At 46.3% G+C, this 19317-nt stretch overlaps 1 protein-coding gene across 2 annotated transcripts in view; it reads right to left on the bottom strand.

The window, feature by feature from the left end:
- Positions 1-19317, bottom strand: part of LOC109530786 (FRAS1-related extracellular matrix protein 2-like) — a 71414-nt gene that overhangs the window by 35231 nt on the left and 16866 nt on the right. For both annotated transcript variants that reach the window (XM_019894682.1, XM_019894683.1), the window contains exon 3: positions 893-1039. In XM_019894682.1, the coding sequence (XP_019750241.1) occupies positions 893-1039 (147 nt within the window). The remainder of the gene's footprint in view (positions 1-892; positions 1040-19317) is intronic.

Here is a 19317-nt window from a genome sequence, read left to right as displayed (position 1 = left end):
CCACTTAGTTCTCGGTACCTCAAATAGGGTCTGGTCCGCAGACCTGATGCGCGCTGCAGGAGCGTCGGGGCGGAGGAGCTCAGAGAGGTCAGCTGTGGCCAGGCCATTTAAAGATTTGAAAACAAAACATAGGATCTTCAAAAGAACTCTAAGATGAGCAAGCGAAGGGATGCCAGAGTCGGAGTTATGTGCTCGCTGTTACGAGTGCCAGTCAAGAGGTGAGCAGCAGCATTCTGGACCAACTGGAGACGCTTAATGGAGGATTGGCTGTCTCCAAAGTCAAGTGCATGACAGTAATCTAGCCGAGATGTGACGAAGGCATGAATGACTCTTTCAAAGTGCTCTTGAGAAAGGAGAGACGAAAAATCGTGAAGATTAAATACATCTGAGCTAGCCAGTTTTGGTAATAACTGATCGTTGTCATGATATGATGTCGTGGGCCGCTGAAAATGGATAGCAGGCTGCTAATGGCCCACGGGCCGGTGATTGGAAACCCCTGGGGTATATGGTTAACCAACAGTGTGCATCCACTGTTTTTTCACATTTGTGCCGCGGCTCAAGAATGGCGGAGAAACACCGTTCGATCCATCATTATCGAGGATGCCGTTTTTCCATCCAGTTCTTTGGATTGGTTCTGACATTAGCCCCGTTCACACGGCAACGTTTGGTCCGACGCAGCTCCGAAATAAATCCAGTCGAGCGTTCACACGTGCACATTTGCTCCGGCGTAGCTCCACTAAAGAGCTTATACCGGACCAAATTTGATCCACCTCAGGGAGGTGGTTTAAAAATTTGCTCCAGAGCAAATGCTCGTTTGTGACGCTACGCCGAAACAAATGTGCACGTGTGAATGCAGCTTTTGTATTGCCTCGGGTTCTGGCTTTTGACTTACTAACGAAGGAGGTCTCCCCCAGGTAGCCTCGACGTTTCAACACCACCTCCAGGAACTTGAGCTCCTCGTCCACCACGTAGTGACTCCTCTCCAGTGAGATCCAGGCCCAGTTGAGACGGAACTGCTGGTTCCTCAGTTTGTTGCCGCCTGCAAAACAAAAGAAGACTTTTTAAAACATTCATGTTTGACGCCCATTCGTGTCGCGGGCGACTCGCTTGCCAATTCCAAGGCACATATAGAGAAAGCCATTCACGCTCCCGTTCAGCCCTATGGAGAATTTGGAGTCGCCATTGAGCCTGACAAGCAAGTTTTCGGGAGGTCGGATGAAGCCTCCGGTGATGAAGCGCTTTTGAAAAACGACGCTGCGAGCCTTTGAGTGTCCGTGGGAGGTATGAAGGGCGGCCAAGCCTTACACTGGATCCGTGGGATCCAACTGCTTCGCTTCTAATTAAGATAAAAAGGTGCGGGGTTTCCCGTCTGAACTGCTTCCATTCATCCTGGCCTTTTGATGCAGCTTTCAAAGACACACTTATATCCCCCCACCAACCCCACACAAAAAAAAAATGGTGCTCATTTGGCGCCTGGGCCACTGCTGCACTGAGTTGGTGCTTCACAAGTTTTTTCGAAGAGCGTGTTTGGTTTTCCGCCGGCAAAGAGCCAAGTAGGAGTCGCAAAGCGTTCAAACACCACTGCTTACGTCAACGTTTACGCAAGAGCGCATGCGCTATTCTTTAGAATAATAATAAAAACACTTTTTATTATAATGCGCTGTTAGCATCTGCTAGGCAACTTAGCATCGCATGGATTATACTTGCATGTAGGATATAACAGTCAGTGAACTGCAATCAGTAAAATAAACACTTCTATTTTTCGTAATCATTGTAGATGATCACGAGGTTGGCTGCCGGTCGGAGATCGCGTGCTAGCTGGACCCATCGGCCATCTTTCTTCTGGTAGGATGCAATGGTGCCAGAGTTCACCGTTCAAAACCTTCCCTGTGTCCAAGGAGTCATTCCTCTACATCTGCGATCGTCACGATAACCCCGCCCCCTGACGTAGTTGGTGCCCGAGCCTCGCCCAACAAATAATTGGAGCCACATTAAGCACCAGAGCTGGAGCTCGAGCCAAATTTTTTTTGGGGGGTGGGGGGGGGGGGAATAAATAACTGGGGCTAAACTGGGCACTGACCCGGAACTAGCACGAACACAAGCGCCATGGAAAAGGCCCACCAGCAGACGTCCTACAGTTCTCAGACCAGGTGAAGTGTTAAAATAAGCAGTGTACATGTTGATAGAAAATGGTGAGGAAGGGGGGGGGGGGGGATCTTTATGTTTTTATGTGTCAAGCTCCGGCAGGCAGCTGAAATAATTGCTTCCTAAAAGTCAACACACACACTCAGCGAAAAGATGGAGAGAGTCGCTGCCTGCTGGCTGAGGCAACGACGACGATCCGGCTACGAACGTACCGCCAGACGTCTGGCAGCTCGGAAAAAGAGTGCGAAGGGGGGAAAAAAAAAAAAACGTGTGGCAAGGTTCAGTGGATTCGCAGCGTTTGTGTTCAGCATGACTGGACTTCTCTCGCCTTGTCCCAACCCCGACCTGGATGTTCCGGTCAGTAAATCGGCCACCTCGCAACTATTTCCATTTCCTCTCCTGGCGTGCATGCTCAAGATGTTGCCATAGAGTGCTCGATTAGCTGTGACGCATGTCGAGAGGAGTGTGCGACTACTCCCCGTTTCTTTCCTTTTGACCCGTGCGCCTACTCAAGCAGTCCAAAAGAAATGATATTAGAAAGAAGGGCCGACCTATTTCGAAATCATTTCAACACCTCCCTTGACGCAGCCGCACTCTCCGACACTCAAATACAATTAAAGCGTCAAGCAATTTTGGGGCAATCCAATTGACAAACTTTGTCGCCGTACGGCACCAATATTAGAAGGCACATGCGATTTCGCCTTCCCACATCTGCTTCCGATTGGGGCTCAGTTTCGAAGAAGAAGAAAGTCCGCTCGTTGAAATGGCTGCACGCTCTGTCTCATTGGTTGAATTCCTGACGCCAGGTTGCGAGGCGGCGTTTCCATTACCGCTCTGTCGTAGAATTAAGCATGAGGTAGCTTTGGGCTGTTTTTGTCCTTTTTTTGTGCAATTTTGTGCAAAATGGTTTGTTGTCTGGCTGTCGGCTATTCAACTCATCCCAGACAAGGCGCGCGGAATGCATCATTTCTGACGACGCCTGTGGGAGGTCATTATTTCAATATTAATTAAACAAAGCTGCGTTTCTGACGGCCTTAGACACCCCCCCCCAACCTGGGCTTCATACACCTCGCCTATTTCTCTTTTCCTTCATTAACTGCTCATGATCATAACCACAGATTAGCATAACATCGATCCATTATCAGTCTTTTGCAGAAAATGTGCCCTAGAGATGGTCTATTTTGTAAATAGTCATCTGTGAACGAGGGGAACAATCCAATCTCCTTCGTACTCTGACCTTTTGGACACGCCGTAGAAGTCGTAGGCAAACTAACTGGACAACGCCGTGTCACCGATGAGTCGAGCAGACCTACTTCCTACTTGTCGCGTTTCCCCAACACATTTCTACCTCCTCCCGCCTGACTCCTCTGTCATTCTGAAATGAGCCAGGACGCACACAGCGACCACATTTAATTTCCGTAGAAATTGTGACAAAATAATAACCGCAGTAATTCCAAGAGGACCCAATCAACAATCATGAATCATATTCTCCACCTGAGGATATTTTCTCTTTAATTAGCACCTAGCCACAGCCTCAGCGCTTGAGAGCTTAGTGGTTTGAAAGAACCGCCCACAAAAAAAAAGCCCCATTTTGAATGCAGGCTCAAAAACAAACATTCCGTTTCATCACGTTTCGTCCGGTGATCGACTGCGAATCTTTTGATACATTTCACGCTGCCATCGCAAGCGCAATGAAGGCACGTTTGAATCTTGCCCTCGATATCAAAGACAGCGAAGGCCTCCGTAGGCTGCTCAAGGAACACTCTCTACCTTCGCCCGACTCACCTTAATAGGACCGCTAATGCTCTTCGCCGGGCAAATAAAGACGGCAGCGAGCGCCGAGGAGGCCAAAAGGCTACAGAAGGCGTCAAGTATTTTTCCTTCCAACAATGACTATGCTTTCTTCTGTGAGCCGAAGACGATGAATTATCAGTGAACACCTGACTAGCTTCACTTTTCCAGGAGTCACACCATGGGGGAGGGGGCGGGCGGCGAGTGAATGGAGTTCCTGACATGGTCATTGCGATTAGCAAATCATAATGTCAAATATGGTGAATAGGAGTCAAACTTGAGACATGGAGGCATCGAAGAATAATCATCTTGCAGAGAGCCGCTTTTGGATCACTATTTTCCATGTCCGGTCAGCCATCAAATGACAGCGATTATGAATAGTCCAGTTCATCGGGTGCAAATTCATCATCGTCCAATTGCTCGCACCGATTCCCCTCCTCAGCTGTCACACGAAGGGTCTATTTGTCTTTCTGCCTAGCCACCTTCTCACTTCAAAAAAAAAAATGGCATCTAAATTCATGCCTATGGTTGTTTTTTTTTTTTTTTTGTTTTGTTTTAAATGCTGCATTCGCCTTGTTCTGCTTTTCGACACGGACAAACGAAGCCTCAGGCTGGACGCGTTGCTATTATTCATCCAGTCCGCTTGGCAAAGGAGGAGGACCGGTTTGGCATTAACAAAGTAGAAGCTTGCCGACGCTTAAACTCAGTGGTGGATTTTTGGGCTCGCTGTGTGTTCCGCAGCAGTCAACCGGCGAAAAACAGGTGACCCGAGTATGACGGGAACCCCCATCCTCACCTAGCACGGGTCACCGGTAAAAAGCCACAGATTGGATCGCCGAGTCGTGAAGGAAGTGAACTGTGGTACTGGATAAATCCAAATTCTCACACTTTACAGGACTGCACATACAAGGCTAAATGCAGGCGGTTGAAGACGTTTTGCGACCCTTTTGAAGACCACTTTGATCAAATAGAAGACCTCGCATTAGCAAATAGCTCACTGAGCCAATAAAGTACACAAATTACGATAACGCGTCCCGAAATAATCGACTAGCTTGACTGCAGATTCGTCATCGACCGCAACCTTGACGTACGAGTGACCACGCTCGCAACTCGGATCACGATCGCAAATCAACCTTCACCTTTGAAAATAATCCAGGTTCAACCCCCCGAAAAACGCATTGCTTAGTTATTTTTAATAAGAAAAAGAGGACCTTGCATATGAAAACAGACAATCATAAAATTTTACAAGATTTTCATATTGCACTTTGTTCAAAAGAAAAGATTTTCTGGTGTGTTATTGCACCTCATGCATGAATTCTTTTTCTTTTAAGCAACAACAACAAAAAGCAGCTACTGTACTACATAATGCAAAACGTGTCTCCACCACTTTAGTTTTGTACGCCCGACTAATCCACAGGCGGCATTTTTTTTTTTTCTTCTCGCAAATAATTTATGTTAAAAGTTGTACGCGAGCAAATATTAACTTTGAGTTTAGGTTGCGGTGTCCTTCGAAGAGTGAGTTGTGTGAGCGGGGAGGACACGTGTCCGGTTTCCAAAGGGAATCTTCACTCCTCCGGATTTCACTCTAATTAAGAGAAGCACTTGAAACGGCCGCTCCGTCTCGCTGAGCGTTAATCTTTCACCAGCGCTTTGTGAGCGATATTTGCATTGCCGGCGTTGGCGGAGGCAAAACTTCACCTACTGTTCATGCGCATCTCACATTGATTTGTATTAGGCGCCATTTGGTCATATTCACATGCAAGGCAATGGTGAAATTAACTGGTTAATTTCATCATGAAAATTAACAAAACAATCGGGAAGGAGGGAGTAGGGATGGGTGATCACGGATATCGGTATTTGTATCGGGCTGGTAATAGCTTTATTTTCAAGGGATCCGTATTTGTGGAGGCTGCCGATACCAGCCACCGATACTTACCACCCCCAAATCTTTTTTTTTTTTTTTTTTTTTTTTTTTTTTTAATAAAAAATTCTCTTAGCATTATCATAAACATAAACAAATTACAGTTACTTCGGAACATTAACAACGTATAACAACTGCTATTTGTTCACACCCCCAAAGAGTTTTTTTTTTTTTTTTTTTTCATTGTCTTAAATGAAATTTTCAAGATCAAAAGCACCGGAGGTAGTGATGAGTACTCAAAGAGTGAATACTGGTACTGGTATCGGTTTGAGAAAAAGTGGTATCGAACATGGCAAATGTTGAGTGTGGTGAGCATGGTTGCCTCAGAATTTTGCGGTTTGTTCTCTCCAGATGAAGAGTTGCATGGGGCGCTGGAGAGACCTACTTAGGAGTGAGTTCAGATCCCCTGATTGAGTTCTTGCAGTCTTCTGTCACTTCTCACTTTCTCGAGTTTGCTTGGCTGCATATTTTAATTAACACTGCATTTCATTCAATGTGTTTTTTTTTTTTTTTTTTTTTTTTGGGACACACTTTTGCCAAAAGGAAAGAAGGGAAATAGAGCACAGCAAGCTGTTATACAGGTGTACAAATGCAGTCCTGAAGGGGTCATAAGCCGTAAAATTGACCTTTTCATTAGGCAGTTTACGAGACAGGTTGCCCGCCTTCCTCCATCGTCCCATAAAACATGCATACTAGCTTCATTGAAGACTTTCAATCGTCTGTAGCTGCGGATGGAAGTGTCAATGCGTGTTTGTTTTTATCTTCTTGTGCTCGGCTGGCAGCCGGTCTCGGATGTAGCCCGCCTCTCAGCCAAAATCAGTCGGGATAAACCGCAATGATGGAAAATGGATGGAGTTTTATGCCAAAAAACTACTTGTAACTCTTGAGGGGGGGAAAAAAGGTCAGTTTGACCCCCGGCATAAGAGAAGTGTCAAAATAACAAAGTAAATGGAGGCATTTGCACAGCGCTGTGTGTTCGTCATGCACCTTAACCTTAATCTGCCTTGTTGTCAACCCCCCCCCACCCCCCAGCACAAAAGTGCAGAGCGTGAACTCCGTGCACTAACACAGTGGGCGGATGACGAGCGACACAATCCTTTAGAGAGCCGGCCAAAGAATGCAGGGCCTGGGTCGTGCCAGCTCGGTGGCCCTCCGGGCTCAAGCCCCCGCCCCCTCCCATTTAGTAGACGCGCCTTATTTGGTCATCGTCGAGCATCCCCGGCGGACCTTTCGTCTGTCGATTGAGCCGGGCAGACAGTCCGGCGGGATGATTAGGCCAGATAAATTGGGCCGCGGCTGAACCAGACACAATACGTCTAAAAATACTGAATCTTCAAATGGGGTTTGCATGCTTAATGTTTCCGTGACAAGCGATAAAGAGTCGGGCGCGGCGCGTGAATGTTGATGCGCGGCACTGATGGATGAGTGTAAACACAGTGGCGACGAAGGGGGATGTTTTCGTTGTCGTGGAGGTTCGGGGCTGAGCAAATGGCTTGTAATTGCCGGCTGACGAAGGATGCTCATGTTTGTGACCCTTCCATGCCGAACTGGACGCAGTGCCATTGCCATGCAACTGGATTGCGTCACGTGACTCTTATTAACACATTAAAATTCACCTGTCAGCCTGTTCCAAAATGGACCTATTTTATTTTTTTTAAATCTGCAAATTTCTCTCTTCGAGCCATATTTTGGTGGACTGGCGCTCAGCATAAAAACGGGCAAAACGTTTTTTGTGCCAGCCCAAGTGAAGTCGAGCGTCCTGCACCTATTTGGCCGTTTTCTTCGCACCGTGTTCGACACACAACACTTTGATCTGCCTTTATAAACATGAAGCTCAATTGCGAGAGTACATCACCGGCTTTCATTTAAATATATGACAGCGGCATGGGACGTTGTCTCTGAATCATTGTGGAAATCAATTCATTGAACGAATCCTAATCATTATCATTATAATAAGGTTTTAATAGCACCCCCGTCACTCCTGTGACACGACTTTTATACAAATGAGCTATTTTGGTGGACTGGCGCTCAGCATAAAAACGGGCGGAACTTCGTTTTTCGTGCCAGCCCAAGTGTAGTCGAGCGTTACAAATGAGGGATACCGCGCAGAATCCCTGGAAAAAGTCGACTTTCCTCGACGAGACTCCAGCACTCAGTCAACAGCAAGACCCCGAAAGTGTAAAAAAAAAAAAAATAAACATAAAAAACATGACTCATGACACCGGTTTAAGGAATGAAAAGGAAAGCCAGTCTTCCTTCGACATTCATCGCTGCTGGCAGCTTGAATTATCATTGCTTCGTTCTCTGACTTTATGAATGTTATAAAAATACCCCAGCAGGACAAGTTGCACAGGTGCACTACTTTTCGGTTTCCATTTCCCACTAAATCATTCTGTACGGCTGTCAGGAGACTTTCTTCCGAACCTTTCTCATGCGATGAAGTCATAATGGTGAGTCTAAATTCCAATATCAATAAAATCCATACGAACGTCCGCTAATCCCAGCCTCGGCTATATTTTGACGGAATGTTTTGATTCAATAAAGCGCGAGACCGCGCACGCATGCCTTTCAGCGGTCCAATTAAGGTGGAGGGGGAGAAGATAATCCTGTAAAAGGGAAAAAAAAAAGCGAGAGTGAGCTATGTGGTCTAATCACCCTGAGCCTTGTATCGGCGCTAATGAGAAGGGGAGTGGAAAAGATTTCGAACTGCAATCATTTCACACACCCTAAACCCCCCTTTTCTCGCATCCAGGGCTGGGTGCCATAAATTGCAGCCCCTCGCAAAGAGCGCACCGAACGCCCCCCTCACCCCCGTACCTGGCATTTCGAGACACCCCTGGAGGTACCTGAGAGGAGGGCCAAAGGCGCCTCGGAACAAAAAAAAGTTGGGGTCAGGGAAGCATGTGAGGCTTAGAGTGGAGTGAGGCTTTGCTCCCAGCAGGGAGAGTGCTGCGAGATTAACATGTGAGGCGCCTCAATGGAGCCGCTTCGGCCCCTCCAGACATGAGAAGGATGATAGAAAGATCATAAAAGGCACAAAAATGGCTTCTACTTTTGTGCCCGGTGCGAGTCTGGTCGATATTTTCGTTTTGATACATTCGCAGACCATTGCAAGTGGAGGATGCCGTGCACACTCGCTGACGTCACATGACCAGCCCACCACCTAAAGTCACAGATCGATTGCAGGCAACCACAACAATGACGGTATTTTAGACGTTCATTTTATTGTGTGTTAGATTGAATACATTTAAATGTGTCGAAAGCTAATTTTTTTTTATTTTTTATTTTTTTTATGGTTGGGAGTGGGTCTGGAACACTCCCAGCAGTGAAAGGGGGTTCACCGTCCTCCCAAAACAGCTCAATTAAATTAAATAACGTTTTATTTCCATATAATTTTTTTCAATTAAACCTGGTAAGCTGCACAAGATTCTAGCAGTGCCCTTTTTTTTCTTCCCCTCCCCAGGATCACAAAGTTGAAGCCCTTCACTGAGCACAGCAGTCTGGAGGAAATTCCCAAGGCTCTTATTTCAAACGGGCCTCCTTTATGCCTGTCCCGGGAGACTTTAGAAGCAAAGGAAATACCGTACGAGGGCGATTGTGAGGAAAGGTCGACTCGTCCTGGCACTCCGCTACTGCCTCAGAATGGCCTAATTTGTCTTCTCAAAGAATTCGCACCAAATAAAACTCCGCAAAGTTCTTCGGCTGCTTGCCGGGTCATGGAGGAAACGCGAGGTGTCGGGTTAGCGAAGTGCTGCGACAGACATGAAAACGGCGCAAAGATGTATTCTGCGCTTGTGACTTCACGGCGGGATTTCACGCTTGATCCCACGCGCTCTGCCTGCGAGCGACTGTTGTGAGGAATAATTCAAGGCACCTCGGGGGAGGAGTGGCGACGCCCGCGAGTCAACGAGCGCAGTGCCGCCTTGCGTTGCGGCTTGCTGATTTGCAGCCAGGAGCACAAGATGTTCCTCTCTAGGGCGAGCTGAGGAGTGGAGCCCTATGATGAGTGCATCATTAGAGTACATTAGGTTCAGATATGAGCAGACTTATTCCAAAGTAATACCCCGCTTTTAGGTTCGCGTACAGACGTGGAAGCAGACTAATCCCCGTTTAGGGAAGCGCAAAGATCAAATCGTCAGCGTCACTTTGGTAGGGGCGCCTTTGAATCATTTGTATGCTTTCCGCATCTTGACTGCAGAAACTCGTATTGGGCGGGATAATAAGCGAGAAATTAAAACGCGTCCTAATCTCCTGCGTCGCTGTGAAAGTGAACGCATTGATCACTGAGCGGAGTTTCTGCTTGGAAGTTTGGGGAAAAGTTCAACGTTGTGACTGGTGAACAGAAATTATTCCGATGGCGGAGAACAAAAAAAAAATAAAAAATATCGACAGGAAATCCAACGTTGGAAAGAAAACAATCATATTTGTCATATTGTTTCACTCCAGCCCTGTAGGTGGCAGTAGAACAGTGGATCTCCATTCATCAACCCACAACAACCCACTATAGGTGAAAATGTTTGACGGCGAGAGATACGTATTTTATTATTTTCCCCCCACGCCCTGATACGTGCCTTTAAGAGGCGAGGCCAAGTGAGGTGGCACGTGACCTGTGCAGGATGTTACGGAGAGTCGTTGGCGCATGTGCACAGGGGGTGGGGGTAGTAATCGGAGTCACAAGAGCATGTTAAATAGATACGACTCATCTGTCTGAATACCTTTCTTGCTTCTTCCTCCCACGTTTAGCCTGGGTCGTTGGCAGAAGTTGTGGAGAGTCTTGCCACGTGTTTTCAAATGTTTTGCAAATGTAGTTTGTGGTATATTTGTGGTTGAAATGATTGAAAAAGGCAATCAGAAACAATTTGGCGGGCGGAGGTCTATTATTTGTGGGGTTTTTTTTTTGCTATTTGTGGGAAGTCTAAGTCAATATCCCCTGCAAGGTAGTACCCATTTTGTTCTCATTCTAAAAACACAAAGGAAATCACTTCCTGACTCACATATAATGGCCTCATAGAGACCAATAACGAAAAAAATGCTGATTTCATTGTGACTTCCACTCAGTAGCGCCGGTGAGTGAATAGAAAGGCAATGACGAGGAGCTACAAGAGGTGCTGGGAGAAAACAAAGCAGCACAAAGAGGCAGCTTGGCGAGACTTGAACAAGATGGCGGCGGCGACGGCGGTGGGGGCACTTTTCCTTGACCCCCCCCCCCTCTGCTCCCTTTCCCCTCAATTGCGTTGTATTTGCTCTCCCTCGTCAGTGCAAATAACGGCGGACTGTTTGCCGAAAGCGGCGGACGTGAAGCCGATGAATCTAAAAGTGCAGCGCGGGGCCCCGAGCGCCATACTAATAAGAGCCGTTCTCCCGCCCGGGCTCGAAACGCAGAACGCCGGGTTACATGTCGCCGTCGTGACTTGCAAATTGCGGCGGGTGAAGCCGAAGGAGTGACAGCGCCTGAAAAGGTAAAGCGTCGTTAAACGACTGCCGGCGCTTCTTTGTTTGCGGACGCTGAAAGGAGGCCTTCAATTGGAGCACAAAAGCTGCCTGCGGCAGATAAGCTCGCCGCCTGGCATTCATTAAAATGAGAAAAGAAGAACAGAACATCTCCAAAGGATTTACGGCGTTTTTTTTTTGTCTGCGTGTAGTAATACGCGATTGAAGATTAGCGCGCGCAGCAGAGCAAACTTCAGGTTGGGAGACAGATTAGTGCCGAATCCAAACGCCCACTCCAACCTCAATCCAGCGCTGTTGTCCTTTGACTTCGGAAGAGAAGAGTCCCCCAAGCCTCATTCTAACCCCGATCCCAAGCCGAACTTAGCTAACGGCATGCATTTTCTGCTCATCTCACTCAAGTTTTCCTTTCCCCGCAGTCTGAAGTTCGCAATTTACAGGCGGGACGGAATAGTGCATGTTGTGGTATTCTTTGGATCAAATGCGATGTGAGCTCAGAGCTGTTCGGCCTCGCAACCAGACGTTCTCCTTTCCCAGGGCAAGAAAACTTGAGGCTGGGCTTCGGCAAGTACGATTTTCACAGTCTCAGAGTAAAAACCCGAAAGCCTTTTAGTGCGGAAAAATACGGTATTGTCACTGTATAACTTAAAATGTCCGTTCCCCCAAAGCCAAACGTAGTAGCAACAGACCGGACAGCCTGTAGACCTTGTTTGCTAACTTCCATTGCAAAAGCGGCCCTGACTGGTTCAAAGGGCCGAGTGATTAACGCCAATAAATCGTCTCAAATCACCGGCTGTCTTTACACAACGCAAGTTTCAAGTGTTTCCAAAAGCTGCTTTGCGAAGCGACTTTGACATCGCGGCGCACGCTGTGCTGACACGATACTCCCCCCCCACCCCCCCAAAAAAAAAGTCTCACACTGGGACAGCGGAAGCCCAGAGGAATGAAGAATGAGATCAGTTTCGCATTGAAAAAAAAAAGTGCCGGGTGGGATTTTTTTCCGCGAGAACAAAAGCTCGGCGTGGAAGCGCGGCTGAACGTGAGAAGCGTGCAGACGTTTTGCGGCGTTATTGCGTTCTCTGTAAAATTGTACCTCACGCGCCCTCCCCTCTTTGAAGGTATCAGCGCAAATGAAATGTGTGCCCCGGCACCTCGAAGGGCAACTTGGGCCAGTGGAAGCGAGCGGCCTCACTCTGCCTTCTCGCCTACGGCTCATTGGCCACCGATAACCTCGTTAGTATGCCACAACAATTATGCTCTCATTAAAACGGCTTCAGGTGACTACTTGGAGATTTACGGAGGAAAACACCAGTGGCTCCTTCACACATACCTGCTGCACACATTTTTTTTTTTTTTTTTTTTGCTTTCCCTGCTGCAAATCCTGAAATCGAACTCATTCAAAACCAGCTATTTCTAAGACCCACATCATACAGAGTTCGGTGGCAAATTCAACAAAAACACCACTTTCGGGCCAAAGAGGAGAGAAAATGAGTTTTCCATGTCAAGCAAAATTTAAAAAATTAAATTATAATCTTGTGATGTGTTTGTGTTTTGTCGGCAGATCATTTGGGTCAAATAAAGCATTTCATTCCTTTTTTCTAAGACAAGGCAAGGCAGTTGAATGGATGCAGCCCACTTCACATACAAGGCAACTCAATGTGCTTCACACAAGCGCAACACCGAAAAGCTTCAGAAACACAAAGGCAAAGACAAGAGAACAAAAGTAGCACACTAACAATTATTAAAAGGACGGACATTGACAACAATTACATGGATTAAAAAACAAAAAGGTTTAAAAGGTAAACGAATGGAATGCTTGTCAAAAGTAGCTTTCTAAAATTGCTGATATTGAAATTGATTTCAAGTGCTTAAAAGTCCTTCATCAATTTTTTTTTTAAAGCCCAGTTTTTGCGATCATAATGCCTCTTAGCAGGCTAATTTTTAACTCCTCACTGTGAGAAGTTGGATAAGCCCGGACATGGTTGAGTTGATTTCACGCTCCAAGACATTCTTCTTGGGAGGGGTTGGGGCTTAAGGTGGACTCTGGACTCTTTTTCGTACTTCTGCCAAGGAGGACACGTTTTCACCGCAGTTTCTAGTTATGTGTAACGTCCGACTGACTGTTTTGAAGCCTTGAACTGAATTGGGATTTTCTTTCATTTTCATCATGTCCGTCTGTTCCAGGCATTTGGACTTTTGTTTATTTCTGTCAAAATGACAACACTGAGCTAACATTGAAGGGAAAATTGCATGTAAGAGTTGACAACAACAACAAAAAACTCTGTTTTGGGTCACTTTGAAACGGGTCTATCTTGACGCAGTGACCATGTGATTGACATGTCTTGGTAAGAGTCTGGATAAAAGTCGAGAAAAACGCTATCGTTCAAAAGTGTGGGGGCACCGAGATGATTGCATGCTTTCACATTCATAATGTCGAGACCAGGCAAAGTCAGATACCAAAAATGACTTGTAGCCCTTGAGCTGAAAGAATTTTTTCAATAAATGTATTCATTTAGAACTACAACAACACGAACCGAAATACAATAAAAATAATAAACACACAAAACATGACCCCCCCCCCCGAGCATAAATCCAACACCACTATATCAACATGCCGCCGAGCTCCAGAAGAGCATTTTTGAAACAACGAGTCAACCAGCATCAAATTTGTAATCCTTCTAAATAATCCCAATTATTACTAGACGTTGCCAAAATCGGATGGTTTTGGTTTTTCGGTCACTGCAGCAGAACGCAGTTGGCTTTTGTTGTATTCCGTTAGCCTCCAAGGCTGATCGTTGGCATGGAGGCAAGTGATGTGCTCCCTCTTACGAGTACCAGTCAAAAGGCGAGCAGCAGCATTGTGGACCAACTGGAGACACTTCATGGAGGATTGCCTGACTCCAAAAGAATGACGCGGGGGGGAAAAAAAAAACAGGAATGGTAATATGTGTCTTTTTTTTTTTTTCCTCTGTCGCTGTTCAACCTTGTCGGAATTCTGCACGCCGCTGACTGGCGGCTTGTTATCATCTGTTTTAAAGCTCTTCGGACTGTCAAGGCCGTCCGAGTGGATGCATTCATTGGTCGGGCACAAACACTCGAGCGAGGTCATTGGGAAACCAAGCACGTTGTGCAGGTTAAAAGGAGATTTTTATTGAGACCTTTGCTGCCATCTTTTCCCTAAAAAGCAAGATATTATTTGCGGGCCACCATCTGCATTCTAACAAAACATGACTCGCTCCTCAGCACGATTTGACTGCAAGACGTCTTATTTATTTATTTTTTTTTTTATCTTCGCCCCACGTTAACGATTTTGTTCGGGGGCTCGAATATCCGAACGGTTCTGAGGCTGTCGCATATTTTTAGATGTGCCGAGAAGTGGGACGCGCGAACAAGCCGACAGCCACCATTTTTTTTTTTTTTTTTTGAACTCATGCACAGGTAACGAAAGCGGTGCAGGCGAGCCATCAAACGCATCCGGATGATGATGAGGATCCCCCGCAGGCCTCCGCTACCCGTCTGATCCTTCATCAGCACGTTGGAGCCGTCCCGGCAGGTGACAGGAAGAGGCGCCACGCCTGGATAAAACCACAAGCAACGGAGCACGTCTATCTTTCATCTCCTTCGACTGCCTTCACCTCCCACGTCTGCGCGAGAGGGATGATTTCCCGTCCGTCGCGTTGATGGAGGAGGGGGGTGGGGGAGGTCTGCACGCAGGCTCCCTCAAAGGGTTTCATCAACACCTTTCATGAGATAAGAGCGGCCCTATCGCGAAGACGCGCCGGATCCGACCGCGTTCCGACACTTTGCTTCCCGCTGCGCAACATGTCCCGCCTTGTGCTGAACTACATTTTGTCGGCTTCCTGAACTTCCCACGCTTTTCGATTGCGCGCGTTTTTCTGCCCGACGTCATTGCGCCACTAATCAAAGGAGAGCACAGCTTGAAATCGGAGTTTTCAATTAAGGTTCAGGGAGACGGGAAGCCTTGTGAGCATCCGATCCGGTTATGGATTAGGGCGGCCGGCATCGCGGTGCATACACAATGCATGTTTTGAATCCATTATTCATGTCAAGTCATCTCTTCATATTCCATTCCATTCCATTCAACTTGTCGGGGTCGGGCTCGGGGGCAGGGGGAAGTTGGAGGCCGTCCCTACCGCCTTACACTGGATTTGCACGACAACTCCAAGTGCTCCATTTTGATGGAATGCCGATATCTGGTATTTTATGGAAGGACTGTGACTCGAAAAAAATGGCATCATGGTCTATGATGTGACGGACTGATTTGGAAAATTGTCCCAGACATAATTTCATATTGAATTTGTTTCCATGTGTCATTCATATTCAAAAATGCCATGACTTAGAATTGTGGAAAAAGAAAAATTGCAGCCAAAAATGATTGGCTGGACACGTGTCTTGAAAGTGAGTGCAAATTATGTTGCAACATTTTTGTCCATACACAAAAAACGGTGTATACAAAAATATACATACACATATCAATGAACGTGTTCCCAAATTTTGTGTCCAAAAATATTGCATTGGTAGCAGCCAGATTTTGTGAAGTTTATTGCAAACGTCAGTCACGTCTGGCATGCTACTGTCAATTTACCCCCAAATTGCTCTTCGGAATTTTGTGCAACATATGTCAACTAGCAGACGGGAGTAATTAACACCCTCCACCCCCCCCACCAACAAAAAAAGAAAAAAAAGTTGGGGGGGAATATGAGAAGAATGCAGGGATCCATCCATTTTCTGAATCGCGTGTCATTACGGGTGTCACGAGCAAGAGCCCATCCCAGCTGACTTGGGGCAAGGGGTGTGGCTTCACCCTCGACTGGTTGCCAGCCAATCACAGGGCACATGCTTAGATTCAAACAATGAGACCCCTCCACATGTACACCTCTAGACAATTTCGATTCTTCAGTTAGCCCCGAGATTAAAAACCAGAATGTGGGAGGAAGCTGGAGGTCCTGAGGAAAAGCCACACAAGCACAGGAGAGGCTGATCAAACACAACGTCTCTCTCTCGAGAGAGAGAGAGAGAGAAAATGGCATCGTCAAGACTTTCACAAAGCAGGCAAGAGGCGGGTCCGGCGCTTCACTTTATCCTCAGAGGAGTTTGCCAGCAAATTGGAACAAAAAGCCGCAGAGAGAGAGATGACGACGATGAGAGAGGCGTCTCGCCAAAGACAGCTGCATCAAGTCACACTTTGATTCCCTGCTGTTTTTCTTTTCCTCGGGAAGATCACATTTCTCAAGACACTAATTAATGTGCCCGCGAGAGGTGTGAATTATTTTCAAAGACGAAGAGCTGGAACAATTTGTACAGATGATCGCGACTCTGCAGGAACCTGAAGCGACGGGACGGCCATTCTGATTCTGATTCTGATTCTGAGGGATGGGACACTTCCTCTGGTGTCAGAGCAGCCCTTTTCGCCTGCAGCGTCAAAAGTCCGGTCCTTCGAGAGCGCCATTCCAGCCGGTTTTCGATATCTCCCTCCTACAAAAATGCTGATCCAAATGATCATGATGGGGAAAAGGGCTTCTGCAAAGCTTTGGTGGAAGAACGAGACATCGAAAACAGGCCGGAATGGGGCTCTGCAGGACCGGACTTGGACAGCCTTGATCTCAGGCAAGGTCCACACACAAACGCACAATCAGGCCGAGAGACCAGCTTGGTTAGCGCAAGCTAGTATGACGCAACGGGGATGAGTTTAAAAACGGAAGCAAAGTGGGGGGGGGGAAACATGCTTTTGCCAGGGTACAGCGCGGGATCCTGGGGATTAAAGTAAGTTATTTTAAGCTAAAAAGGAAAACCTTTCCGATTGTTGATAGATATACGCCACCATTTCGTTAGCTAAATACAAGAAGCCGCAACAGCTGATGCTCACTTGCAATGTCACGCTTAAATAAAGGGCAGTTCTTCTCTTCCGCCAATTCGGAGTATGAGCTGCGTCAGAGCAGTACAAGTCGTTTTCTATATCTGCACCTTTCATGAGCTCTTTCAATGTCATTAAAACAACAAACCTCGCGTTGGCCCAAGCGCATTCCACTTTAGCCTTCCCATAATGCTCCGTTGTTTTGAACGCTTCAGTTTGCCCGAACACGTTTGAAGTGTTCCGATGGCATCCTGTTGCCATGGTAGAACGACAGACAGAAAGAAAGAAGACTCCTGGCCGGCCTTGAAGCAAATAACAACCCCCGCCCGCCCCCACCCCGTCCCCTTCGTCTGAGCTTTTCTTCCAAAGAAGAGGAATTTTCTCCAAAGTCGGCGCTTGAGGAACCTCAGTTCTGCTCCAGCGATATCCTAAGGCGGCGATGACGACACGTATCATCATCATCCAGGGAACAAGCCCGGGCCTGGAGAACTTAAGCCGCGGCACGCTGACTTTGGCAAGTTCAAGACGGAGGTCGGCAGGGTTTTCCCTGCTGGTGAAACCGAGGGCATTTCAGTTCAAAAGGGTCTGAGAATCTTTCCGGAGGCGGTGCGCTTGGCTAGCAGGAATTTACAACGGTACCCGCGCTCGAGATTCATACAAACTGCAATTCCAACACAACCTCTGGTCGATTATAGATATAAACTGTCCTGGTAATTTCCATAGTTGAAGTGATTTGATCGATTGTGGGGATGGCGGTACGCCAGCTATGAGATTTAAAGGTGAGATTCAAATTGTCACCATTCAAAAGAGTTCAAATCATGTAATTATTATTAATATTAATAATTATTCATTAATTATTTTTTTTAATACCGTTTTTGTTTTGGGGGACTTTAGAGGCGTTCTCCAGGGCAGGAGATGGCGCGTGCACGAAGCCACCACTAGCTAATTTATTGGATACTTTACTGCAGTCCTTCTCAAATAGCAGTGGGGCAAGAACCATTGGGAGAGGGTTTAGTCAGCGAGGTGTCGGTCGGGTGTTTGCAATGCCAGGGGGATGCGCGTGAGTCAGGGGAACATGATTTGATGCCTTTTGTTTGGACTTTTTTCCTGTTTGAGAATTACATGTAATTGCACATCCACTACAGTAGATGGCAGTGGTGCTCTATTTTTTCCCCACCTTTAATTTCAAACAAATTGATGCATTTCAAACGTTTCTGTTAGACTAAAAAAACCTGTTAAAAAGTTATTCTTAGTTGTAAGTTGATCTGTATTTCTTTTTTTGTTTTCTTTAATGTTAATGAGGGAATAATATGATGCAGATGTGCACTTATAAGAATCTCATGAGGAAATGTTTTCTTGTTCTTGAAAGGGGCAGAACAGAAAACCCTTGCATCTAGAAAAAAGGGGTCGATTTTTTTGCTCGTCACTTTTAAAATAAAAGTCAACAGGGGAAGGAAAAGTTGTTCATAATGGAGACTGCGTGGAACATAAGGTCATGCGCTTCTTGAATGTCAGTGTTGCAAAATGGGAAAAAAAGTCATAAAAATCTCCCCCAAAATGTCCAAAAAACATATCTCCTGAGTTATAATGCATGGTGGCAGTTTGAACTTTTGAGGCATAATTGTCCCAAGAAAGCGCTGGATGAATACCAAATTCAGGCATTGGTGACCGCTGTATGTAACAAAATTGCTTTTTTTTTTTCCTTTTGAAGACCATAAGTCACTTTTTATTATAGTGGTGTTCTGTTTGCAGTGGTGCAAAACCTCACTTGGGAAAAACACCCGTCGGTATGATACAGCGTAGTTGTACATGGAGCAATAATGCTAAAAAAAACAACAAAAAAACATTGTTAAATGAAGACTTCTCCGAATGACTCTGCTCATTCAATTGCGCAGCGTATATTGTGACTTAGCGGTGATCCATCGACATTTTCAGGTCTGTAAAATAAATGAAAAGTAATCCGCGTTCACAACTGAGAAGAGGAATCATAAAACTAACAGACATCTGCTAGAATGTGAAATTGAAACCTATAATGGAGCCGCGATGATAATACTTAATTCGTAATCGAGCAATAAACCTCTCGCCGAAATGTTCTTATTTTCTGTGTGTGTGTGTGTGTGTGTGTGTGCGTGTGTGT

Source organism: Hippocampus comes, unplaced genomic scaffold (assembly GCF_001891065.2).
Source record: "Hippocampus comes isolate QL1 unplaced genomic scaffold, H_comes_QL1_v1.1 scaffold89, whole genome shotgun sequence".
NCBI classification, from domain to species: Eukaryota; Metazoa; Chordata; class Actinopteri; order Syngnathiformes; family Syngnathidae; genus Hippocampus; species Hippocampus comes.
This window is presented reverse-complemented; position numbering and strand designations above follow the sequence as displayed.